Below are 27,674 nucleotides of genomic sequence, written 5' to 3' on the forward strand. Positions count from 1 at the left end.
TTTTTGCCACTTCACTAGCGACCAGTTAGGCGTAGATGTACTAAATAACATCACGAAAATTCTGCAGAAATACTCAGACTGTCTGGAAATTATACATATCCAAGGGATACAAGATCGCTGACAGCGATTCAAAAATATGCATTTTCTTATGCAATACTGTTGGGAGGACCGTTTTCTTCACTCACACTGTTTTTTGATAAGATCACGTGGTCTCCAGCTTACAGAATCACTAGTCAACTGGACCCAATCGACAATGCCTTAGGCAAGAGTTCCTGGATGATTCTCACGATCATGTTGAACAGGGAGGGTGCCGGAGTAAATCATACTACAAGTAGGTACCAAACACCTCACAATTTAAAGTTACAGCTTTACCAGCGAAAGCCTGAATACAAGCCTTCCAACTTATTGGTCAATCTGCTCAGCAATGAACGACAAAACCTGTGAGGGTAGCTCAGCCAGGTTGAGGATGGGAGAACTGTCCAGAGTAATCGTTTCGGGTAGAAGTAGCTGCATTTCAAAACGGCGATATCCTTGGACAGGGACAAATTGGCTTCGGCAAGATCAGGAGCTCTGCAGGGAATCTGTACATTTGCTAAGTCTGTTGGTGTGACAATAAGCTGTCAACGATGCTTGTGTGGCCATGTCTAAAGATTGTAGATCATCTGAAGTCTTCCATATACATGGCATGCAAATGCACTTTAATTGTGGAAAAGTTTGAACATGCCAAAGGTGGGTGGTTTACCCAGGGCAATCTGGTTTTCATCACCCATCAAACAGACTGCCGTCATACAAGTGAAAATTCTTGATTATGACATTTAACAACAATCAATAAAATAAAATGACAACTACAATCAAGTCACAAAGTCCATTTTATTGTACATGTCTTTGACATGACTAATATGGGGCAAATTGTCTGAAGAATGAATGAGTTAATGACTGGTAGTAGTTAGTCATTAGACAAAGGAAGTTTATATCTGCCTTTGGAGTAAATTGAACTGTAGAACTACCCATACATTCTCATTCATTAGCGGGGGCATGGAATCACTGCCTTTAAATTCTGACTGCTATTGGCATGTCAAATGATCCCTGCATCTTGTCTTGCTGTTAGTCTGGCATTTTCATCCCCTCCAACAAGCATGTCCATGACGGGCCAACACACGAATTCATGGCATTTCACTGCCCCATCATCATAGGGCAATTGTTTTCCAAGTCTCCTTACATAAGATGTCTAGTCCTATTCTGACAAATGTCGGGTCACTTCAAAAAACCCATGGTGTGTTTCTTGCTGCCTAGTTTCTCTTCGTCTTTCAAAACTTCCAATAATCTCTTGTTTAATGCCTGTCCAACCCGCTTTCCAGACTGTGAACATATAAAAGTGATAAAAGGTACAAAGGGTTTATAAAGAGAATGGAAACTCATACCAGCGTTTTATGTTAAATGTGTGTCACAACTTAAAATTCCAAACAAAATAAAATTGATGACAGCATTGGTTTGGTGTGTTGTTTACCTTCACTTCAAAGTTAATAAGGTCTGAGGTTATAGTACGTAAACTTTTTGACTACAGTCGTTAATAACACTTCGCATGTGTGGAAAAGTGTACATGCAACATCATATGAAAAGTTAGAAAAAGTGGTTTATAAAGTTCTGTGAAAGTAGAAGTAATATCCTACATATACCTCCATCATATCCAAGACACTATCAGGGTGTAGGCTTCCTGATCCTTCCTTCTTTAGGGCTGTCACTGTACCTTTGTCTGTTATTCCCATTATAACTCTGCAGAACAAGTCATGACAGTTTCTTTCAATGTTAACATGTTAATTTACCCTTTGATTATGATTACTAAAAGTATGGTTTTAAGGAAAATGAAGAAAAATATGCCCCCAATAAGTAGGGGGAAAATTCATTTCATTTTGAGGCATTTTTTATATTTCTAAACAACCCCTCTATTTTATGCATATTTTCCATCAATGATCGGAAATGACGTCATCAAGGAAGATACGGGGAATGAGGGATCAGCTTAATTAGCACCCCCGATTCGAGCTCCGTCAACTACAAGGCTGTTTTGACTATCACCAATGACATAACGACGGCAGGCTACTTACTTTCCAGACTGATGGCTGGGGCTTTATGAAAACTGTAGTTTAAACCCATTTTATGCCCCAAGGAGTAAGCTGAGAAGCTTTATTGCACTTTCATATCTTAGGACACATCATATACCATGTATTAAGAGAATAAAACCCAAGCTTTTCATAAAACCTTTAATACATGTATACAAAAGTAGTCTGGTCCATGAGTGGAGACTTGAGCAATAGCCTATGTTTTACTGGTCACTGGGTCTGTGTGCCTCTATAGTAACGGCACTTTAGATTACTTGGAAAGAGATATTTACTCATATTTAGGCACAACAACTCATTTACCACCTACAGCTATATCAGGGAGGAGACATAATTTTTAGCACCAGACTGAATCAGCTGTCGTAAAGCCGGGCGTATATTGACCTTGCGTTTGGCAGCACCTGGGTTTTTGGCAACTGGAAGCAGCTAGCAGCATACAACTGGATGCTGGTTTGAGCTGATCTACGTGGGCTTGCGGTCACTGACAACTGCTGACTCCGTGGCTGCTCGGAGTTGAACATGTTCTACTTTTCTGTAACTCAAAGCATCCATTTGTACCCAGTTCAATCAATCTACGCGTGCTTGCGTCCATGGTCACAGTTGCTCAAAGTGCATGCATGAGTTCCACTATGAATAATGGCGACCACTGAGTGGACCCATGAGGCGAAAAATAAGCTCATCCATTTGTGGAGGCAGCCCGTGCTTGTACAACACCTCTTGCTAGGCACAGACAAAGCATATGATGCACATGGGTTGTGTAAGGAGGGAGAAGGCTATAATTAGAACAAATTATTAAATTTGTCTATCCTTTCATTAAATGGGGGTATCAAGTGAAAAGTAGGAATAAAAGGACAAGGAAATTTTTCCAACAATCTTAAATTTCAAAAGAAAAGACAAAGGTACATTAGACATTATATCAAATACATCCACGCATCATGTACAAGGGTCCCACCATCATGAATAGGTCACATGACTATCATGTTGCTATAAGTGTCTGCTCACAGTTGCCACCAGTCGTAGTCTGAATCTGATCAGACACAGCCAGTGCTCATGATCATAAGGTTTTGTCAAACTTTTCGACATAAGTGTTGCGCTTAGGTTGACTGTGTTGAGTTGTACCCAGCTGTTTACGATCGCAAGTCAACCTACGCCCTACTTAAATGAAATATTCTTGAGTACAGTGTAAAACACCAATCAAATAAATAAATAAATAAAAGGCTAGAAATATGCAGAATCTAAGTAAGATTCCAAATCTCATTTCAAGACTTTTTTATATATTCTTGTGACATTGACTAAAATGAATCATAAGACTACGGCTCTGCTTTTAGGACCATTGTGAAGCAGCTGAAGCACATCGCCGATTCTTCCTAGCTTCTATTCTTTCTACATTCTCTCGTTGTTTTATATCTACACTGAACATTAACATACATGTAGTACAGCACCCGTATCTGCAGATTCCACACTGAACATTAATGTACATGTAGTACCACACCCATATCTACAGCTTCTACACTGAACATGAACATACATGTAGTACCACACCTATATCTGCAGTTTCTACACTGAACATGAATGTACAAGTAGTACCACACCTATATCTGCAGTTTCTACACTGAACATGAACGTACATGTAGTACCACACCTATATCTGCAGTTTCTACACTGAACATGAATGTACATGTAGTACAACACCTACATCTGTAGTTTCTACACTGAACATGAATGTACATGTAGTACAACACCTAGATCTGTAGTTTCTACACTGAACATGAATGTACATGTAGTACCACACCTATATACCTATATCTACAGCTTCTACACTGAACATGAACGTACATGTAGTACCACACCTATATATACAGCTTCTACACTGAACATGAACATACATGTAGTACAACACCTATATCTTCAGTTTCTACACTGAACATGAATGTACATGTAGCACAACACCCGTATCTGCAGTTTCTACACTGAACATGAATGTACATGTAGTACAACACCTATATCTGCAGTTTCTACACTGAACATGAATGTACATGTAGTACCACACCTATATCAGCAGATTCTACACTGAACATGAATGTACATGTAGTACCACACCTATATCTGAAGATTCTACACTGATCATGAATGTACATGTAGTACCACACCTACATCTGTAGTTTCTACACTGAACATGAATCTACATGTAGTACCACACCTATATCTGTTAACATGGAAATATAACAGCTATTTTTACATCCACCATAGATGTCTGTTTTTGCAACTGCAAAAAAAAAGCACGAAAACCATTATTGGATCTGAATGACATGACCTCTGTCTTGATTTTAAGGTGTTCTCCTCCTTTTCTAGTGAATGTAGTGAACTGTCAAGTAACACATGCATACCACTGCATGCTACCTCCAACCAAAACATTGATTGCTGCTATCACAGTGAGAACTTTCTCAGTGCAGTGATGAACTCCAATTCAATCCTATGTACTTATTGATTCCATCACATACCTGGCCAGACAGCACGACTCTTCCTTCTGACTGGCATCTACCAAATGGCAGTTCCCAATCTGAAGAAAGAAAATAAATATCAGTTAAACGTTCAACAAAACATTTACTAATTCAAATGCATTTACAGCTGAATTTATATGACAATGTTCTGAAGAATTTAGGGGTACTAAGTAGCAAACAAACCACCTGACTCTGCAGTCAAATCAGCAAGAGCTGGATTTGAACCAAAGATAATGGTTTATATAAACCACAGTCAGAACAAAGGTTTAGCAAATTTATCAACAAAATTACACACAAGGGTTAAAACTTTACAGGTTTACTAGTTAATATCATCTTTGTAATTCATTCTTTGAAGAACTTCAACATGAGAACAAATTTAATTGTCCATTTAAATTCATTGAGCTTTGGGCCGTGAGAAGATTTAAGTATTTAACTTGATTACATGAATATGCAATACAGTTTATACTTTACGCCATGTCTTGAAGTTTGGCTATGCTTGTTTGCAATACCTTGTGACCTCTGTTTAAAATATGAATGAAAGATTATGGTCTAATGCCACTTTGCTCCGCTTAAAATAGAACATACCTGCAACAACAATTGCATAAAAGTTAATCCACATACATATAGTATTCCAAAACTGAAATTTTGCATTGTAAGTAACAAACATATACTATGAATGTTTGTGTAAAGTAAACTTCAGATCAATGTTGTCCTTTTTTATTAACCTACTTCTGCTCTATCTCAAGTTTACAAAGAGTGAAGCACATTATCTTCACATGTAACATCTGTGATTTGAAGGAAAAGGTCATGAGAAAATGAGAAAAAAAACCAATCAATCAGCAGCTAGTAAAGGCAAGCTTAAACATAGCTCTGAGGCGCTTTCCACAGCTGGTTGCTCCTAGCCAATTAGGGATAACTTACTTGAGGCGAGATGATTGCACTGCATTTTGCAGAACACTGGGCACCTTACCTTACTGTGTGTGATGAGGGCAAGGGAGGAGGCGACACTGGGCACCTTACCTTACTGTGTGTGATGAGGGCAAGGGAGGAGACGACACTGGGCACCTTACCTTACTGTGTGTGATGAGGGCAAGGGAGGAGACGACACTGGGCACCTTACCTTACTGTGTGTGATGAGGGCAAGGGAGGAGGCGACACTGGGCACCTTACCTTACTGTGTGTGATGAGGGCAAGGGAGGAGATGACACTGGGCACCTTACCTTACTGTGTGTGATGAGGGCAAGGGAGGAGACGACACTGGGCACCTTACCTTACTGTGTGTTATGAGGGCAAGGAAGGAGGCGACACTGGGCACCTTACCTTACTGTGTGTGATGAGGGCAAGGGAGGAGGCGACACTGGGCACCTTACCTTACTGTGTGTGATGAGGGCAAGGGAGGAGGCGACACTGGGCACCTTACCGTACTGTGTGTGATGAGGGCAAGGGAGGAGACGACACTCGGCACCTTACCTTACTGTGTGTGATGAGGGCAAGGGAGGAGACGACACTGGGCACCCTACCTTACTGTGTGTGATGAGGGCAAGGGAGGAGGCGACACTGGGCACCTTACCTTACTGTGTGTGATGAGGGCAAGGGAGGAGACGACACTCGGCACCTTACCTTACTGTGTGTGATGAGGGCAAGGGAGGAGACGACGCTGGGCACCCTACCTTACTGTGTGTGATGAGGGCAAGGGAGGAGGCGACACTTGGCACCTTACCTTACTGTGTGTGATGAGGGCAAGGGAGGAGGCGCCACTGGGCACCTTACCTTACTGTGTGTGATGAGGGCAGGGGAGGAGACGACACTGGGCACCTTACCTTACTGAATGTGATGAAAACAGGACAGAAGACAACACTGGACACCTTACCTTACTGAGTGTGATGAGAACAGAGAGGAGACGACACTGGGCACCTTACCTTACTGAGTGTGATGAGAACAGGAGAGTAGACAACACTGGGCACCTTGCCTTACTGAGTGTGATGAGAACAGGACAGAAGACAACACTGGACACCTTACTTTACTGAGTGTGATGAGAATAGGGGATGAGATGACACTCGGCACCTTGCCTTACTGAGTGTGATGAGGACAGGGGAGGAGACAACACTGGGCACCTTACCTTACTGAGTGTGATGAGAACAGGACAGAAGACAAAACTGGACACCTTACTTTACTGAGTGTGATGAGAATAGGGGAGGAGATAACACTGGGCACCTTGCCTTACTGAGTGTGATGAGGACAGGGGAGGAGACAACACTAGACACCTTACCTTACTGAGTGTGATGAGAACAGGGGAGGAGACAACATTCAGACGTTTGACATCGTATGGATCATCACAGATCTCCAGTTCTGTGTGCCCTTCTTCCTCAGATACAGTCACATTAGGGATTCTGAAAGTGATGTTTTTTGAATTACAAAAGAAAAGTGTTTTCATAATTTAAAAATACAGGAAAGGACAGCACAAAAATGAAGCTGGATCAGCAGATAGGCCATTCGAAACTGACCCTCAAAATACATGTGCTCATTTTCTTACACTTTCTGTTTTAACTGAATTAATGGAGGTCAAATATTCAAATGGTAGGCTTTATGGACCATACTGCCAGTGGTAAGTACACACACTCTTCAGTATTTCACATCACTGTATTTGCATTATATTCATCTACAGGTGAATTCTGGAGAACATCAAAGTAATCTTTTATTCATGGGTAATAACTATTCAAACATTAAAAGGTGTGTTTATAGACAAAACACTTCTGATTATTTATTTATTTATTTGTCTGGTGTTTTATGCCATACTCAAGAGTATTTCACTTATAAGACGGCGGCTAGCATTATGGTGGATGGAAACCGGGCAGAGCCAGGGGGAAACCCACGACCATCCGCAGGTTGCTAGCAGAAACACTTCTGATGATGTGATAAACACCACCTATATGGTTCAAAAAGCCCACCATATAATTCAAAAATTTAATGCAAATTACAAAAAAAAAACTGAAAAATAAAACAATGATATATTTTTACACATTGTTTAGTCCATCTGATGAGCTTAATTTGATTTTTTAGCTTTCCTTCTCTTTAAATGATGGAGTATGCGGTATCCTTTACTTACTTAGTGTTATATAAGGCAGCTTTTACGGCTATTGAAACTGCGTCAAAGAGATTCCCACCACATTCCAGTAACTATCACAAACAGAAACACAAAACATGTACAGTAACAATCTTAAGCCCCGTCCAGACTATCTAATATCCTTCAACTTTTGTCCACTCATCAGCAAGTTCAATGCTGTTGAGGTAAGTTGGGTGTCCTATCTATACTACAAATCAAATAGGTCAACACTGTCCAACACTGGTGTTGTATGTTGATCAATGTCGAGCTGTGTTCCAAACTTTCGATAAATTGGAGGGAAATTTCCACCTTTCTCTCCAATGCACAATGAGAGACACAATGACCTGCACCTGGAAGAATTGTGTCATGGGTTTATCGTTTGTGCTTATTACCATAGCCATACTCCTGTATCAATGAAACTGTCTCCTCTCTCTTTCACCTTTGGCACTGCCATTTTGCCCAGGTCAATTGCCTTAAGACGGTCACGTTATTTCTACATGCCCGCTGATTGGCTACACTCACTCAACCTGACTCAACTTGTTGACAACAAATACACATGCACATTTCCAATTTAACAAAGTTGGATGGTGTTTAATGTTGTTTAACAGAGTTGAAGAACCTGTCCAAACTACTGAACATGGCTCAACTTGTTCACTCAACTTCAACTTGTCTCTTGTTGGGTCACCAAAAGTTGAGTGATGTTGGGTTGTCTAGACGTGGTTTAAACTAACAATAATCAATCTACAACAGCAATGGATATGTGATACTACTTGTGATAAGTGTAGTTCAAAACAAATATACATTGCAATGGCAATACATATTTATTTATTTATCTATTTGACTGTTGTTTAACCCCATACTCTAGAATTTTTCTAGAGTAAAAACTTTCATGACGGCAGTCAGTTTTATGGGTTGGAGAAAATGCAGTGCCTGGATAAACCACCACCCTTTGGCAAGTTACTACCAAACTTTTCCAATGTGTGACATACAGATACATGTTGGAGGAAGGCAAGGCATGGTCTTCAACAAACATTAGATTACGTCAATGCCCACAAGAGTATTGTCAACTTCTTATTGTCCATGTTGTCACCAAGGTCCCACAAGCAGTGAGATTGGGGAAATCTGAAAATTCCCTGTGTAAGGCTGGTTTGAACACACACCTTGTGTTCCTAGAGACTGAAAGTTAAGCACTAACCATAAGACCAGCAATAGTCCGCTAATGTTCATAAATATACGAAGGTGACTTCTAATATATTAAATCAAGAATCAAGTCTTTGGGTACATGATGAACAGGTTTCATACTTCCATCATAAGAATGACATGAATTTACTCACGACAAAAGATTTTTAACACTCAGATGTAATAGTTGCATGGCATACCACGATATCCACGTACAGGACCCAACACTGCTGCCCTGGAATAATTACTAAAGAGTTCAGGTCTAAGCTTGTGGCTGTGTCATACGCTCGTGCTAGCGTGTTGCTGATTTCTGTGGCTAATTCTTCCCCACCTCAGCCTTCAAACTCGGGAGTGGCGTTTGCTGAGCTATTAAAATAAAGGATATTCATTTATATCAGAATCAGGCACTGCAGAGGGAGCCTTTGTAGCGCGGTCATCAGCGTGCTAGTGCAGCACAATGACTCAGAACCTGGTCACCAATGCAGTTGCTGTGAGCTCAAGTCCACCTCATGCTGGACTGAACCCACATCGTATTTGACCTAACCATCGCAGAGCAAAGTGCTTTAACCACTTGATCTTGACCCAATACCACACTAAAGTGATAATGACTACTTAAAGAAATAACTAAATTATGATATATTGAATTTTTGGGAAAGTGTGAAGTACGAGGTAGCTTGAACATAAAGACTTTCCACAAATTTGGAAAGTCTTCCACATGCCACATTTAAATGTGTAATCAATTTTCATTTAGAAGCCTGGGGCCTCCGTGGGTCAGTATGTTAGCACACAACCCGGGAGCCTCTCACCAATGCGGTCACTGTGAGTTCAAGTCCAGGTCACGCTGGCTTCCTCTCCAGCCATATGTGGGAAGGTTTGTCCGCAATCTGCAGATGGCCATGGGTTTCCAGCGGGCGCTGTCCGGTTTCCACCCACCATAATGCTGGTTGCCGTTGTATAAGTGAAATATTCTTGAGTACAGCGTAAAACACCAATCAAATAAATAAATACATTTATTTAGAAGCCAGTCTGTGTGATTATAACACAGCTTTCCACTGGCATGAAATTCATGTGAGGTGAAATCATGTCGGATGGATTTCACCAGTCCATCAGTGAGATTTAAAATTACATGAACTTTATCTGGTTTGGTCTCACTACTCACCAGTCCACAAAGAATTCCAGTCGGCCCTGATTAGGCCTATCAGCAGTGGGCTGACCCATGTCAGCTTTTACCCCCACCAAAATGTCTGTGTTAGCCTGGAGAGGAAAAAATCGACAGTAGAATACATCACAGAAATCACCACTCCAGCAGCCTTACAAAATTGTTACAACACAACATCAAGCTCATTTAACCAGAGATCAATTTCTTCATTCTATGCTACTTCAGCGGTATGTTGTACTGCTCCAAAGACGGGCCCCAAGAGAGTGAGATTTGTGATTCAGGTATTTTCTCACAAAATAAAGGAAAAGTTGCAGACTGGGACAGCAACACTACTGTACTAGTCAAAAGCTAGATGGGAGCTATTTGTTGCACTTTTGTGTCTAGAGTTACCTCCCTTTGACAGTGTTTTCAGTGGTCTGGTTTACTTGGCATGATCTGACAAATTAAGATTTGAAATGATTTTCTGTGAGCAAAGAACAGATGTTTGGTTTCAGGAATATGAATTGTTTTTCTTTTTTGGAAGAATAATGCAAATAATTTCATATTTACAGATAACTATATTTGTCATATAACTTAGTCATATTAAAATTTGGCATAGTTTTTCCAGTACAACTGCATACACATAACTGCTCCTTGCACTATCAGAATTTTTCTATATGTTTTGTCAGTTTCTTGGTTTCATGTGATTTAAAGTCACTATTTCATCATACCTTAACAATGTCTATCAGCAACAGTAGGAGACAATCTGAATGCCTAGAAATGTTTAGGGCTATATCACTGTACTGAGGACTGAGCGGACCTTCCAGTGTACTTGAGGGGACCCACCAGTGTACCTGAGGGCACCCAACAAATTACCTGAGGGCACCCACCAATGTACCTGAGGAGACCCATCAATCAACCTGAGGACACTCATCAGTCAACCTGAGGAAACCCGTCAGTTTAGCTCAGGTTACTCACCAGGCTACCTGAGGGGTTCCATCAGTCAACCGGAGGACACCATCAGTCAACCTGAGGAAACCCATCAGTTTAGCTCAGGGTACCCACCAGGCTACTTGAGGGGTTTCATCAGTCAACCGGAGGACACCCATCAGTCAACCTTAGGAAACCCATCAGTTTAGCTCAGGGTACCCACCAGGCTACTTGAGGGGTTTCATCAGTCAACCAGAGGACACCCATCAGGCAACCTGAGGACACCCGCCAGTCTAGCTCAGGGTACCCACCAGCCTACCTGAGGACACCCACCAGGCTACCTCAGGACACAAATCAGCCTAGCTCAGGGTACCCACCAGCCTATCTGAGGACACCCACCAGCCTATGATGTGTTAAGGGATTACAAATTGTCACCAACAAGTGCGTGTCCGTAAGGTGGGAGCTTCGTGGTATTTCTTCCAGTTACATGATGAACATTTCCTTCCAGTATAGATCAGTATTTATGCCAGTAGAAATTTGCAGTGCAATGTTGCAGGGTGAGATGGACTATAAATTGGCACTTTTTCAGTTTTGGGTGTGCATCACTTTTGTAACATGCTAATGTGTGTCTGCATTTGTAAATAATCTATTACACAATTGCTGTATAGGGGTGTAAATCGAATGGAGATTAAACTGAATGCGTTCTGCTTGTGCTGTGATGTGAAATGTAGCCTTCTTTATGCAGAAACCTGTAAATCAGTGCAATTATCTGAAAAATCTCAGAAATGAGTAATTATGGGTTAACGTCACCTACACATGGAGGCATATCACAATTTTTTTTATTGTTCAAGGGCAAAGTGCAATGTGTTATGATGAGATATGTTTTACAAACACAGGTGAATTTGAAGTCTTTAACTGAAGGCATATTTATTTTGCTGTTTTTCTTCATATTTATCTTCATTTTGTCTGGCTATGCTATTTTGTATTCCTTTTGAGATGATCATGCAAGCAGGAAATCAAACAATATTAATGTTTTGTTTCATGACATTGATGGAAAAATAAGCCACCAAAAATGGCTTCTTTCTTTACAAAACTCTCAATTTAACAATTCGTTTATTTCTATTATTATTCCAAAGAAAAGATTTTTGCAGAATCTGGAAAATGTAATTACACGTATGATGGCTGCATTGCTTGATACATTAACTGTGATTTCTCTGCTGTGATCTCAGCATTAATTATTTGAGAGATACATACATCTTGACATGCATTTTTTTGCAGGCGATGTGTGTAAAACCTGTCTTATACATGGGCATGTAAATATGGGCCAAAAAATTGCTGCATGGGCAACAGACTTGCTCAAAGAATACAAGTTCATCCTGGCTTACTTTATACTGTTCTACCATTGTCTGCAATCTAAAAATTAATCTGTTAAGTTTTACTTAATATTATGTTAATTGATGTCTTCTAGGTGATGCTGTTTATACAGGCCTACACCATAACATGTATAAACAGATATGGGCCTACACCATAACATGTATAAACAGGCATGGGCCTACACCATAACATGTATAAACAGGTATGGGCCTACACCATAACATGTATAAACAGGTATGGGCCTACACCATAACATGTATAAACAGGTATGGGCCTACATCATAACATGTATAAACAGGTATGGGCCTACATCGTAACATGTATAAACAGGTATGGGCCTACATCATAACATGTATAAACAGGTATGAGCCTACATCGTAACATGTATAGACAGGTATGGGCCTACATCGTAACATGCATAAACAGGTATGGGCCTACATCATAACATGTATAAACAGGTATGGGCCTACATCATAACATGTATAAACAGGTATGAGCCTACATCGTAACATGTATAGACAGGTATGGGCCTACATCGTAACATGCATAAACAGGAATGGGCCTACATCATAACATGTATAAACAGGTATGGGCCTACATCATAACCTGTATAAACAGGTATGGGCCTACATCATAACATGCATGTACATGTATGGGCCTACATCATAACATGCATGTACATGTATGGGCCTACATCATAACATGCATGTACATGTATGGGTGAAGATCAACCTATACATGAAAGTTAGAATGGTTAGAAACAGTATGCAGGTGAATTGTCATGTATAGACAGATGAAAGAATATGTATCACAGAAGAATTAAACACATGGGAGTTTAATTGTGTGCAGTTGGCTGCCTGTGTACATTTCATGCACAGGTGGGTTCCAGTGTACCGTTAATTTACACGTGGCAGGCTGTTTAAGTTGATCTAGAGGTGGCACTGAGCCTGTGTAAAGTAAATCTACAGCTGGCAGCCTGTGTACAGTTCACTTACAGGTGGCAGCCTCTGTACAGTTCACTTACAGGTGGCACTGAACCTGTGTACATTTCATGCACAGGTGGGTTCCAGCATACTACTAATCTACAGGTGGCTGCCTGTTTAAATTGATCCACAGGTGGCACTGAGCCTATGTACATTAGATGTACATCTGGCAGCCTGTGTACAGTTGATGTACAGGTGGCACTGAGCCTGTGTACAGTAGATCTACAGGCAGAAGCCTGTGTACAATTGATCTACAGGTGGTAACCTCTGTACAGTTGATGTACAGGTGGCAACTGGTGTACAGTTGACCTACAGGTGGCACTGAGCCTGTGTACAGTAGATCTACAGGCAGCTAGTCTGTGTACAGTTGATCTTCAGGTGGCACTGAGCCTGTGTACAGTAGATCTACAGGCAGCTAGTCTCTGTACAGTTGATGTACAGGTGGCACTGAGCCTGTGTACAGTAGATCTACAGGCAGCTAGTGTGTGTACAGTTGATGTACAGGTGGCGCTGAGCCTGTGTACAGTAGATCTACAGGCAGAAGCCTGTGTACAGTTGATCTACAGGTGGCAGCCTGTTTAAGTTGATCTTCAGGTGGTAGCCTATGTACAGTTGATGTACAGGTGGCTACCTGTGTACAGTTGATGTACAGGTGGCAGCCTGTGTACAGTGGATCTACAGGTGGCAGCCTGTTTAAGTTGATCTTCAGGTGGTAGCCTATGTACAGTTGATGTACAGGTGGCTACCTGTGTACAGTTGATGTACAGGTGGCATCCTGTGTACAGTGGATGTACAGGTGGCAGCCTGTGTACAGTTGACCTACAGGTGACATTGTCCATGTGGACAGTAGATCTACAGGCAGCTAGTTTGTGTACAGTTAATCTCCAGGTGGCAGTCTGTGTACAGTTGATGTACAGGTGGCAGCCTGTGTACAGTTGATCTTCAGGTGGCACTGAGCCTGTGTACAATAGAGCTACAGGCAGCTAGTCTGCGTACAGTTGACCTACAGGGGACAGTCAGCCTGTGTACAGTAGATCAACAGGTAGCTAATCTTTGTACAATTGATCTTCAGGCGGCAGCCCATGTACAGTAGATCCACAGATAACACAGGTCTGTGTACAGTTGATCTTCAGGTGCAGCCTGTGTACAGTTGATGTACAGGTGGCAGCCTGTGTACAGTAGATCTACTAGCAGCTAGTCGGTGTACAGTTGATCTACAGGCAGCTAGTTGGTGTACAGTTGATGTACATATGTGAAAAAGTGTACATTTGGGGAACAGATGGCAGCCTGTGTACAGTAGATATATACAGACAGCAGTAAGCCTGTGTGGGGCCTTTGTACAGGTGGAACCTTTGTACAGGTGAAAGCATTTGTGCAGTTGGGAGCCTGTAGGTGAGAGCCGTTGTACAGGTGGGAGCCTTTGTACAGGCGGAAGTCTGTGTACAGGTGGAAGCCTTTGTACAGGTGGACACCTCTGTCCAGGTGGAAGCCTTTGTGCATATGGGAGTCTTTGTTTTGGGTGGAAACCTTTGCGCAGGTGGGAGTCTGTGTAGAGGTGGAAGCCTCTGTACAGGTGGAAGCCTTTGCACAGGTGGGAGCCTGTTTACAGGTGGAAGCCTTTGTACAGGTGGGAGCCTGTGTACAGGTGGAAGCCTTTGTGCAGGTGGGAGCCTGTGTACAGGTGGGAGTCTTTGTAGGTGACATCCTCTAACAAATAAATAAATAAATAAATACACAGAGATGGAGGCCTATATACGCAAAGATCTGTAAACCGGTGCTCGGGGCTTTTGTACAGACTTAAAAGCTACTTCGACTCGTTTTGAAATGTTGAATGCATGGGCTTGACGCGAGAGACGAGTCAGGGTTCTCTTAACTCACACCTTTCTAAAACTCTCTCCAGGTGTGGGTCAGTATCGTTCCGAGACTTGGGTTGTATGCCAGTGGTTCATTGGCTACAAAGAACAAGAAAACGATGTTATTGTCTATAATGAAAGGTAGTGTACCTTGTGGTAAATCTGATTTAATCAAAATCTCACAATGTTTTATGCACATTTTATATTATCTCAATCAGTTTGTCAAACGTCAGCATTTAAATAGAGATGTTGTAAACTCTACTCTTTGATATATGACTTGCATAACGGCTTAACATAAATAATACCACGATATTGCTGAATGACTACGGTACCAACAATCTTATCAATGTTTAAACTTTACGTGATGACCACAACACATCACAAATGTCACACTGACACGACATCTCAACGTTAAGAAACGTGTCAAAGTATACAAACACAAGTTTAATCAACAAAGTTTAGTTAAAATGAATATAAATTCTACAAGATGAAAACATAAACATGTGGAGGCGTATATGTATTGCCTCAATGGTAGATTACGAGGTGGAGGCGAACACTTACTTGTATGTACCGGTAGTCAACATGTATGCGTACATGTGGAGATCAATGTACTGTAAGTGTGCATTTCACTGTGTAGGGGACATGGGTATGTAATGTAGGCACAAGCATCCCACACAGATAGAGAGCCTGGGAACCTATATAGGTCTAATTACATGTACATATGTGGTAAGAACAAGGAGCTATTTACTGGACTATATCTGTCACCCATTACGATGCCCTAGACGCAGTTTAGAATAAAAAGTAACACATTTCTCGACAAAACAGTAAAATAATACAGGTATAAACAAACAGAGTGATGTGCGAGAATACCACATTTAGTGTAGCAACAAAGTACATATAAATATGGCACAAGAGCAACACTGTAACGTATACACCTCCATCTGCTTGTCACTTCATGAAAAAATAAATAAATAAAAAAATTGGAGAATATGAATGATACAGTCTTTTATAATGACATATATTCCGGCCCATAGTTATGGTATTAATGACATACATGCATCACTATTAAGAAGAAAAAAAAGACCATACAGAAATATACAACCTATTACAGGTTCCAGCTCATTATAAGTTAATTGTGAGCAAACCAAGGAAGAGCTATTACAACAGCTCCGGTTTGAAGAAATGACATGCGAAGGGAAATCTGAGCGTTTTTGTGGAAGTTTAAATATGTGTACGCTGTATATCAGATGAATTTTATACTAAACCTTGACCTTAACCTAGCCTGAATACAATCACTTAGTTTATCTCTTGGAGATATACATATTTTCCCGCCACGATTGTGTTTACTCAGGCAAATGGGTTAGTAGGGGCGTCAGTCTCAATTTGCAGCGTCATTGTGATATTGCGGTTATGTGAAACGGCAACCTTACACCCCTTGTCTAGGTCAGGCTGGTCTAGCCTACATAAATGACTGTCTGGCGTGCCTCAGCAGTGCCGTGACACCCAGACGCCGGGATTTAAACGACAGCAGAAGAGGCAGTTTTAACATTTCATAGAGAAGTTGCGAAAGGAGCACGTTTTGAGAATGGCAAACGGTATGATGCTTTACTGGGGCTCCGGCAGCGCTCCATGCTGGCGAGTGATGTTGGTTTTGCGGGAGAAAGGCCTGGAGTACAAGGACAAGATGGTGTCGTTTGAGAAGAAGGAGCATAAGAGTGAGGAAATCTTGCAGATCAACCCTCGTGGGCAGGTTGGTATGTTAAAAAGTAACCCGGGATGGGGAGTGAATATCTCTTATGTCGGCTTCTTGAAAGTTCTAATTCATATATCGAAGTACATGTATATAGCTAGGCCTACATGTATATAGTACATAGTCCCAGTAGTCCACAAAAAATAAGCATAGTAACTTGATTTCAATATTTCGAACTTAATTAAGATAGCTTAAGGACAAATGTGACCTTCCAGCACCAAACCAGTCACATGGGTGAATTTTTCAAATATGAGATATTATATTTTTCTGAAAGAGCATTGAATGAGCTTTTCAAAAATATATGATATGTTGGCATTGGATAAAAACTGGCCATGTAATTGTGAATTTAAAACCCTGAATTTACGCGCTCGCAAAAATAAGAAAACTGGAGAAAAAACCCATTAAAATGCCATAAATTGAGTCCTTAGCAACGCATTGTTGTACTAAAGTTATCAAGATGAAATTTACTACACATGTTTATCACACATATGCCTATATTTGCACCAAAATCTGAACACAAACTCTAACAGGAACATATTTTGCTTTTACTTTAAAGTTTATACCCTTGTTCACCGTTATCAGTCATTTTGCCCGTTTTGGCGTGACTGTGACACAGTCCACTCATCTTAAGTATATATCAAACAAGTGTGACACAAGGTGTGTTTTTAACTGTACTGAAGATTCAAATTGAATTTGAAGAGTTTATACACCATTGTTCTCCCCTGACCACGCCCACGGCTATGGCCACGCCCACCAAACGTCTGACCACGCTGACTTCCTTTGCCACGACCACGTTTCACACGTTCATGTCCATCGCTGTCCTTCCTTGTTTCAGTGATAATCACAGTTTCATCCTGTTCTACATTTGGCAATACATCTGGTTTAGGGCAAACTGTGTCTTTAAAAGGCTCATCAACATACTCTCGGATAGATTTATATAAGTATTGTTGCCTCTGAAGTGGAAGACCAGGTGGAGCTAACACATCCGGTGCACCCCGTGGGAAGCTTGAATCTGACATGAGGATGTTGAACTCTGTTTCCGCAGATTCTGAGTGTTCCTTTACGAACACAGAGCCAGGATGAGCATCATCAAATCTGAAGTGCTGATACTTCTTTATTCCGTGTAATGGTTTACAGGAATTCTTGAAGAAGGCCTGCCAATCACTGACTGGAACGACAGTGGTGCCATCTCCATACCCAACGACCTGCGCAATGTTGACAGATGAGCTCTCATTCACCACAGTTTCTAATACACTTTGTGCTGGTACAAGATTGCGCTTGAAGGCCCTCTTCAAGAGACCAAAACACCAGTCTGGTGCAAATTTGGTGTGTCCGGCGATGAGAAAATTCAGCGAAACAGATTTGTGCAGACCGACAGCCACTCTCCACGCAAAATACCACAACACGAAACGGTCAGCTGATCTTTGTTTACATTTTGATTGCCCCTCAGGTGGCGCGCGAAATTCTTTCTCTCGGCTGTCAGTCAGTCATAAATCACTCATTGAGGGGTTTGGCGTCTATGACCTGATTGTCTACCTGAATTTTGTGGCTTTTCCCCACTCAGCTTGATCAATGCTATCCGCATGATCGAAAACATAGTCTTCGGCGGCCTCGCTTTTCATTACCGACTCGTAAGTGGTCTCGGTTGGATCAAAATTCATCCTCTGTGGTATCGGAATCAGAGCCGTCACCGTCTGCATCGTCTTTTCCATCTTCTGAGACGTATTCAGCGAGTAAATCCTCCAAATTCGACGAATCTTGGGCATTCAAATTCAGAAGTTTCGCGATTTCAGCCTCCATGCTTGAAAAACGGAAGCGAAGGCATAACATTCACTACGCTTGCGCAGAAGAATTGGACCAATCACTGATCGGCTGTTATGCAGTTGCTAGGACAAACATAGCTTTGTGCAGATACAAAGGGTTTGAAAACGGCTTTCTAATTGGCTTACAGTTGACATGACGTATTTGAAAGGAATAGAACTGTGTTGGGGGAATCCTGACCTAGATTTTGATACCAAGCACGCCGGGGGAATACCCTTTTACCACGCTGTGTTGGCCGATACTTTGGAGGAAATTTAAGGACAATTTGGGCAATTTTATCGCTGAACAAGCAACATCATCTCAGAAAAAGTGTTTTGAAACGTATTTTAAGGTATGAATTTTCAAAAAATGTATGTTTAGGAGCAAAGTCTAAGAGTTTTTCTAACGTATGACCTAAAATTCCAAAAATCGATGATTTACGCACGGAAATGTATATAAGCCTGTGTAAACAGATACAGGCTGGCGACTTCCGACTGGTTTGGTGGTGGGGGGTCACAAATGTTAATTAAAGTGATAGTAGAAATATTGATATTGTTGAAATGAATTCCTTTGTAGTTTATGTTGTCTTCAAAAGTTGGTTGAGTTTTGCTGAGATTGTAGGCCTACTGCAAAATCGGATCCATACTGTTTTCACTTTCGTTTTTGTTTACAGATTACAAAGTTTTGTTGGGGGATATGTCTTTTAACCTCTTTGTTAATTATTAAAAGACTACTTTAGCATAGTTGCAGAATGTAACTCTCTGTATCGATCAGCACGAAGTGTTTGGGGAATTACGGGATATAACTGCTTCTACATGTAATGGGTCGGATCGACGGTAAGCCACATTTAGCACATCTTCACCTGTGCATTAAGTCTTCCCTAGCGTAAATTAACTGAGTGGTCCCCATAATCAGTTAACCTGTTCTGAGCATCGCCAAACCAAAAATGATCACTAGGAAAGATCTAATGTGCGTGTAAAGATGAGGTAAATGTAGCTTACTGCCGATCCGCCACATTAGAAGCAGTTATTCCCCGTAGCTCTCCCAACATTCCACGGTTAAATTTGGCACAGAATGATTCCTTGATTATGATATTAAGGAATTGGAAAGTAGTGACATTTAGACATTACCTAATTGTGTGAAGGATATGTTAACATTTTGATATTTCAGCTGCCTGCCTTTAAACATGGGAACATTATTATCAACGAGTCCATGGCCATATGTGAATATCTGGAGGTTTGTATATGTACATTTCCTTCCGATAAAATTAGTCTACGTCATCATTTAAAGTACCATATGCCACATATTCTTAATAACCAAACTTGTTTTGATGCTGAGATGAAGACTTTTGAAATATAATTCCCTATAAATCTGTGAGTAATTTAAGCTGTTTATGGGACATATTGTTGACGGCGAAAAAATTGTGCTGCTATTTTAAATGTCAACTACATAAAGTTGAACCTTCCAGATGAAGTACGGACATGTATTGGGCTTTGAGTGGACAGTCAAAAGGTTTTGTTTTGGACAATCCAAAAGTTCCATTTATCTGAGTTCTCCCTTCGACCATCAACCACAGATGCTTAAATCCTGTCCGTAAGCCCTATATATGCCATATACCAGCCTCTTACATATATAAGAAGTAAAGGTATGAAACGACTTTCAACTGGCACAATGCAATAGCTGCAAAATTCAAGAAACCGTAAGTATTTCCAAATCAGTTGTATTCTGTCCCAGTGACACTTATGTGCTAATTGAGCCTATAGCAGATCTGTTGTATTATTATTTATTCGACTTTACAAGGGAGATAGTACCGTACAAGGGAGATAACCCATAGGGGTAAATTTTTTATAGAGTAAGATGGTACTTGGACATCACCAATGTCTTATCGGCTCATTTAGCACATATAAGTGCCACTGGGATAAAATACAATTGATTTGGAAATACTAATGGCGGATTCGAGCAGATAATATCTCCAGGTATGGAAACGAGTAGAAAGGTTGGAGGTTGAAGGCATTATTTCTTAATGTCGGAGACATTGCATGATGCCAGTCGAAAGTCATTTCATACCTTTACATATGACATATACGGACTGGTTTTGAGCACCTGTGCATCAACTCACTCAAATTGCTATATTTAGAAACATGGCTGAAGTTTGACTTTTTTGACTGGGTTACCTCCCCTTGTAGTGAAAATGCCAGATGTCCAGTGAACTTCAACTGTCAGACTTGGCATTGTTTTGTAATTATGCAGCCTACCTTGTATAACAGTTCTGCTGTACAGATCGAAGGGTACTTTATAGTACATGTACATATATTAATATAAGGTAAGGTTGTATTTGGTTTAATTGATTTACAATTCGCTTTCAGTCTGTAATATTGTTGCCACGAAAGAAGGTTGCATTGTGGGAATCTTTGTGCCATGGTACCTCATTTGCGTGCTATCTCATAGGGCAGAAAGTTTAGACCAGTGACAGACTTCCCCTTCTAATAATTGACCCAGCACTGTGTTTTGGGACACCTGTTGAAATCATTCGGATTTTTAGGGGTTCACGCAGGTACTTCTGGGACAGTTGTTGTTTTCATTCAGATTATTAATAGTTATTTGATTTTGTGTGCCACCTACAGCCTAGACCGTTTGACCGATTTTTTTCCATTTCTTTGTAACTTCTTGAGATATTGTCAAAAAACTAAAATTTCACTGACCTGTAGCTCGAGAACTATGGGAACTACAAATGTGAAAGAGCCCAAGGCATGCTCTTTCCACAGCTCGCCAATGAATTTGAGCTGCGATCAGTTGTTTTCTCACTAGAAGCAGTTAAGTGACAACACTGTTTTTTGTTACAAATAGATGGTAATCCTATTGCTTTAACATGGAGTTAAATGGGAACTGGACTAGGTTTGTGGTATTTGATTTAATGTTTTCTGCTGCACTGTTTGTGATTTCCCAAAAGGGTTGTGGGATTACATACAGCTATGCTGTCTTCTGTTTGATAGCGTAGAAAGTGAAACTGCTTTGCATTTCTAGTTATTATTGTTTTTTTTGCCTTTTCTTGAAAGCTTAAGGAGCTGTACAAGGAAAAGTTTTGTTGTTGGATTGCATGTTGAAATTTGTTGATTTTAGGAACAATGTTACGAGGCAGATTTTGGCTGTTTTGGGTTAAGTTTGGTCTTGTGACATGGCAGCCTTCTTGGATTTTGATCAAAACCTTTAAAAATCTTCTTCACAATCAACGAAAGGATTCTTTTGACATTTGAGGTACTTGTAGAGAGTAAAAGTGTCCAATTTTGAGAATGTTTTCATGTATTCTGCTGCATTTGGCAACACTGATTTCGGTTTATGCTTTCTGATTTTGCCTATCTTTATAACTTTTTGAGATATGGTCAAAAAACTTTTTAAACTTTCAAAACATAGTTTTGAGAACTAAAAGCTAGAAATGGGAAACTTGCACCAAATTGTAGCTCAAGACATGTAGTTTCTGCTGATGACCATGGATTTGAGCTATGATCAATAGTTTTCTCGCTAGGAATGTTCAAATGACACCATCCTACTTCACAAATAGAAATGTAAGCCTGTGCATTTAACGTAGATTTCAGAGGCAACTGTATTACTATACATGTGCTGCAGGTAACTTGCCACATAGGTCGGCCGTCTGTCACTCAAACCGAGAAATGAACAACTCTCCCTCCTCTCCACAGCTATCAACGGACAATTTTGAATGTTTGCACGTAAACCAGCCCTGTTGCAATGCATCTTGGGTAATTCTTAACAATCCCGATGACATTCCGCCCAAACCCTGTGCTATCACTAATATAAGTCTAAAGCCATGGCCAAATATACCAACAATTTCTATCCACAGATGTACCTTGAGTCATGACTAGCCCCCAAAAATGTAACTCTTATTAGGGCAAATTCAACTGTTAAAGAAGTATTTCCTTTTCCAGTTTCTTCTCAGGTCTGGACAGGCTTTAGGATGCCGCACAGAAAAGTAACTACAAAACCATATGCCATGGCTTTGGACTGGAGATCTTTCTTAAACAAAGCAACACTCAACACTGCTTATCCCTTCTAACTATTTAGACCAAAATTTCATATCTTTATAGTCTCTGAACATTTCCTGTCAGCTACATGAACTCTGTCCTCGACTGTCGTCAAACCTGACCTGAGCCCCGGGAAACCAGATGGGACATGAGGCACCATATGTTGAGTGACCTAAAACATACATAATTCACCAGGTGTGGTGATCGCAAAGGCTTAATACAGGCAAGACGTTGTGGTGGCCTTCAGCACTCTGAACACATTGTTTATGATGTTTCATAGTGTGGTGTCCAGGCAAAGTTGATTATTTTTCTTTTTTGTCTGGCTTTTTCTCCATGTTGTCTATTTTTGTAAATACTGTTACGGTTTGTACATGCAACTTGAATTTGTTGAATTGTCCGTTGTCTATGTTTTTCGGCAATTAAATGGAGCTATTCGTCGTCTTGTGTTAGCAAGGTTTGCCAAAGCTTAATATTTTCTGATCGTGGCATATTAGTTTATCTCATTATTTTCATAGTGTTTTCTTACTTGACATTCAATTGAGCCTTGATGGCCACCGGTATCACTGTAAGGAATGTAACAGCTTTAATTCTTGCGATCAAGATTTTTCGGAAAACACAGGCCCGAGCTGTTTAGTTAGGAGTCAGATGCAGTTTATTTTTGTATTTAGATGAACCAACTCAAAAATCCTGAATTTCTTTCTGCAATATGTCTTTTTGAACCAGTGACTTGAGCTTCAACTAATGCATAATTCTGGTGGAAGTGCCAAAACTATTGAGATCAAATACTGAGGTGTACTTGGGACAAATTCTGCTGTTCACCTGCTGGGTCGACCTAAAGACAGACAGACCAGAAGACATGTTTTAAGAGGGGTTAGCTACATATATATCACCAAGGATTCAGGCGGATTACAAAAGAGCACTACACAAGCCATTTTTCTTTGGCTGACTCCTGGATCTAATTTGATACTTAGTTCTTAATACTCTCACAGGCTACATCTTTATTTTTTGTTCTTGCTGCCACAGGCTACTTTTAAGGAACAGGGCTCAACTCTCATCCCTGACTCTCCAGAGGAGCGAGGCTTGGTGCTGCAGAGGGCCTTCGAGGTAGGGGTTTGCCTCAGATTTCTCATAGCCAGTACTGCATCATTTATCTGAAAGATTAATACAGAACTCAGAGCACGAATCATATATATCATATATGATCATATATATAGCAGTGTTTTTTTTTGCCTCACAAAAGTATTTTGAGGGAGCATCTGTAGTTGTTACTTTGTGCATCCATGCATCCATCAAAAGTACAAATTGTATGTTGAAAGCATAACTCGGAAGTCTTGGTAAGAACAGTTTTTATTATTGGCTACAATGTACTTGTACATAGGGATGGAACATTCAGCATTCATCCAACACTAGCAGCGTTTTGTTGAAGTCCAGCTCATGCTGACTTCCTCTCCAGCCGTACGTGGGAAGGTCTGGCAGCAACCTGCAGATGGTTGTGGGTTTCCATCCATCATAAGGCTGGTTGCTGTCATGTAAGTTAAATATTCTTGAGTGCGGTGTAAAACACCAATCAAACAAGTAAAGAACAGTGTTTTGCACTACATGATGCATGTTTCCATTGCCTTACTGCGACCATTTGCCGACAGCAATATACATGTATGTCTGACATTGATGTTTGCTGACTTGTTGCAGGCACTAAACGTCCATACTAACTGCATAGCAGAGGTGGTGTTGTACCACTGGAGAACCAAAGAAGAGGACAAAAAAGAGGTAGGGATGGAAAAGTGTGAAACTTTACAGGCTTGTCAGGAAAACATTCAGGTGTTTCCAGAGTTGGAGAATATTGTGGCAGTGGAAATTACCTCCCTGTCCCGTTCTGTTTTTTGAGCAAAGCGAATCTTTGACCACTGTAGCTATTTATGTACATTTATAAATGTGCATTAGGGATGCAGTTAACACAAGTTAAAAAAGGCCCAAGAACATAAATATGGGTTGACCATCAACGTGCACAAAACTTTTTTAAAGATACGAACAGGAAACATTGAATTCATGTATTCCAGCGAAGAAAAACTATGAGAAAACAAGTGAAGGTGTTGTTGGACATCGGTGTGTAGAACAGGTGATTTCTTTTAATTTAAAAATACACAGGTGTGTAAAATTTTATTTATTTATTTGATTCATGTTTTACACCATACTGAAGAATATGTCACTTAATTATACCATGACAGCCAGCATTTTTGTGGGAGGAAATTGGGCAGAGAAGACCCACGGCCATTCGCTGGTTGCTGGCAGACCTCATTCTAACAAGTTTTAATGGATGCTCATATAAATCTGATGTTTCTGGAAATTCTTTGCTTTTTGTACCATTTGTGAGAAAGAAAACTAATTTAAAGTATTTCAGTATTTTCTGTGGTCTAACTTCTATTTGAGGCACAAAATGTGTTTTTTTATCACACTTGAGGCAAATCACTGTAATTGGGATGTCATGTTTTGAACCTACAGATAGGCCGCAAAATAATGTGTGGGGTTTTTGATTTAATCTTATCAGGAGGATATCAGAAAGAGAGAGGAAGCTTTCAGAAAAGAGGTGCAGCTGTGGGAGGGCTACTTTGTAAAGGTATGTATTCATGGACTAGTAGTTCTCTTGATTTCACAAATGTAGCGCTGTAAAAAAGGGTTTTTATTGTAAACACTGTAACTAATTAGCACCTGTATATATATAAATCTCACGGAATACCATTTATGTTATTTGGAATAAAGTGGTTGGGTCACTGGACAAAGATCTGGTCATGTGGGTGGAAACTTGTGAAACCTTTTACAATTATGTGGTGATGCCTCGTCTTAAGATAAGGTTAAGACACATATTATCCAGATGAAATATATTCATCATCACAAAAGGGTATTTGTGGAGACAGGACTTTATTGGTTTTCATGCAGCTTTAGGGTTATCCTTAATATTCAATTTCAATACAATACAGTATGGTAAGTTGGTCCATGAAGGTTGGTAAGCTGTTCGGAATAGATCTGATATGTTTCATAGAACATGTTTGGTAGGAAATTTACAGAGGTTTCAAAGGTTTGGAGAAATCAGGCTAATTGACTTATCTTATCGTGTCCTGTTAAGTTTAGGAACATGCATGCAAGCTTGCTCCATACATCAGATATAAATTCTCTTAATGTCATTTATTACAGATGGGTGACAAATCATTTGTTGCTGGGAAAACATTCTCCATGGCTGACTGTGTCTTTTTCCCACTGTTCGCCTTCCTGGTGCGGATGGGCCTGGACTTGAAGCGCTATCCTCAGCTGGCGAAATACTACAACATGGTCTCAGAAAGACCCTCAGTTAAATCAACATGGCCACCACATTGGAAGGATTCAGAAAACAAGACGATGCTTCAGAACATCTAAAATAAGTCCTGTATGTCATTTAACCTCCCCACATCCACTACCTTGGCACCAATCTAACATACATGTATATCCAGCCGATGGAAAGTTGTTCCTGCCTATAATAATTCAGGTCCAAGCTGTGTAGTTCATTGTTCATTCTTCCCTTAATTGCAATAAAGATATTTGATCAAACTAAATATGTAGTAGAGCATAATAGTCAAGCGCAGCACAGTGACTCAGGAGCCTCTCCCTAAAGCATCTGCTGTTTTCGTCTCAACTTGTTCATGGGGAGGTCCACCAGCAAGCTGGGGATGGTTGTGGGTTTCTGCTGACCACCATCATATAAGTGAAATATAATTACTGCTTCGAATGATGAGATGAAATAAACATAGTCTAAAAACCACATGTTAGCCAATATGCTGTGGCAGGGATGGATCTTGGCTGACTGAACATGAATAGTAATGAATCATCACATTATTCAGAGTCTAAAAGCCTGGACACTTCAAGTAACTTTTCCAGACCTGAAAAGGTAGGGGTTTTGTGCTCAAAGCTATTTTAAGAACAGCAGAAGCAACCGGAGTTTGGTGACATTCTCTGGAGAAATTTGTTTCCAATTTCGATAAACTTCCTGGATGCACTTTGTTTGTATATGCTGAAGTTCAGCTGTTAAGATCTGAAAATGAGTCGGTCTTGCATGACTTTCAGGTCTCTGTAAAAACTAGTTGTTGGTATTGCAAAATGATCAGAAAAAATTGGGACTGCTACAAGATAGTAAAGACGTCTCCTGCCATTTGTCAGATTGTTTGAGGAACTTAACATTCTGTTAGATTCTTTGATTTTCGGAACAGTCTCAACAGGATGAGAAGTACAAGCATGTACATGTATATCAGGGTTATTACAGGGCCTTGAAAACCTTGGTAAAGACTGGAATTTGAAAGTTACTTTTCCAGGCCTTTTAAAATTTGGAAAAAATCCTGAAAATCAGGGGTTTTTGTCCTTCAGCTTGGAAAACCTTTCAAATTGAGACTACAAATTTACTGGAAAATGTGAATTTCCACCTAGGAAAAGCTAAGAAATTTGAAATTTTCAAAGCGTACGAAGCCTGGTATACATGTATGTATTGAATGGAGAGGAGTGAAGTGCGTGCCTTGAATGTGAACTGTGAAGATGGATCAAGGACAGCACTCTTTTCTCATATTTTGCCAGCTCTATGTCATCCCTGGAGTGGCAATAGCGACAACACCACTGATTTTTAACCATCATAAAATAATCAATTATATACACACATTGCAAACTGTTTACTTAAATAACTGGTTTGAATCACATCCATCACTGTTGTGAGTACATGTATATTAAAGTTGACTGAAAACACTAAACAAAAGATGTCTTGGTTTTTTTTTTTTCATAGTCTGTTCTGGAAATACCGTAGTTGTCGACAGAGCCTTCAACAATGAAGGCAGGTGATCAAATCCAGCACCATCCGTGTTGATTACAAAGTTCTTTGTGGGTTTCTCAGCAGACCTTG

At 40.4% G+C, this 27,674-nt stretch overlaps 2 protein-coding genes across 2 annotated transcripts; one reads left to right on the top strand and one right to left on the bottom strand.

Moving 5' to 3' along the window:
- Positions 1–861: 861 nt before the first annotated feature.
- Positions 862–15,026, bottom strand: LOC135475059 (exosome complex component RRP42-like). The gene is given in 8 exon segments (XM_064754802.1): positions 862–1,359; positions 1,677–1,773; positions 4,616–4,674; positions 6,885–7,005; positions 7,722–7,792; positions 9,098–9,263; positions 10,057–10,207; positions 14,681–15,026. Coding segments are annotated over 8 exon segments (1,116 nt in total). The 3' UTR covers positions 862–1,254.
- A 1,625-nt stretch (positions 15,027–16,651) lies between these two features.
- Positions 16,652–27,518, top strand: LOC135475298 (glutathione S-transferase A-like). The gene is made up of 6 exons (XM_064755139.1): positions 16,652–16,925; positions 19,896–19,961; positions 23,786–23,866; positions 24,452–24,529; positions 25,308–25,376; positions 25,952–27,518. The coding sequence occupies exons 1-6, from the start codon at positions 16,761–16,763 to the stop codon at positions 26,168–26,170; spliced, it is 678 nt and encodes a 225-aa protein (XP_064611209.1). The 5' UTR covers positions 16,652–16,760; the 3' UTR covers positions 26,171–27,518.
- Positions 27,519–27,674: the final 156 nt, after the last annotated feature.

The sequence above is a fragment of the Liolophura sinensis genome, chromosome 9, assembly GCF_032854445.1.
Source record: "Liolophura sinensis isolate JHLJ2023 chromosome 9, CUHK_Ljap_v2, whole genome shotgun sequence".
NCBI classification, from domain to species: Eukaryota; Metazoa; Mollusca; class Polyplacophora; order Chitonida; family Chitonidae; genus Liolophura; species Liolophura sinensis.

Coding starts and splice junctions, on each gene's coding strand:
- LOC135475298 (XM_064755139.1), top strand. CDS start 16,761: ATGGCAAACGGTATGATGCTTTACTGGGGCTCCGGCAGCGCTCCATGC. Junction 23,867..24,451: donor TGCTGCAGAGGGCCTTCGAG/GTAGGGGTTTGC, acceptor GACTTGTTGCAG/GCACTAAACGTCCATACTAA. Junction 25,377..25,951: donor GGGAGGGCTACTTTGTAAAG/GTATGTATTCAT, acceptor CATTTATTACAG/ATGGGTGACAAATCATTTGT.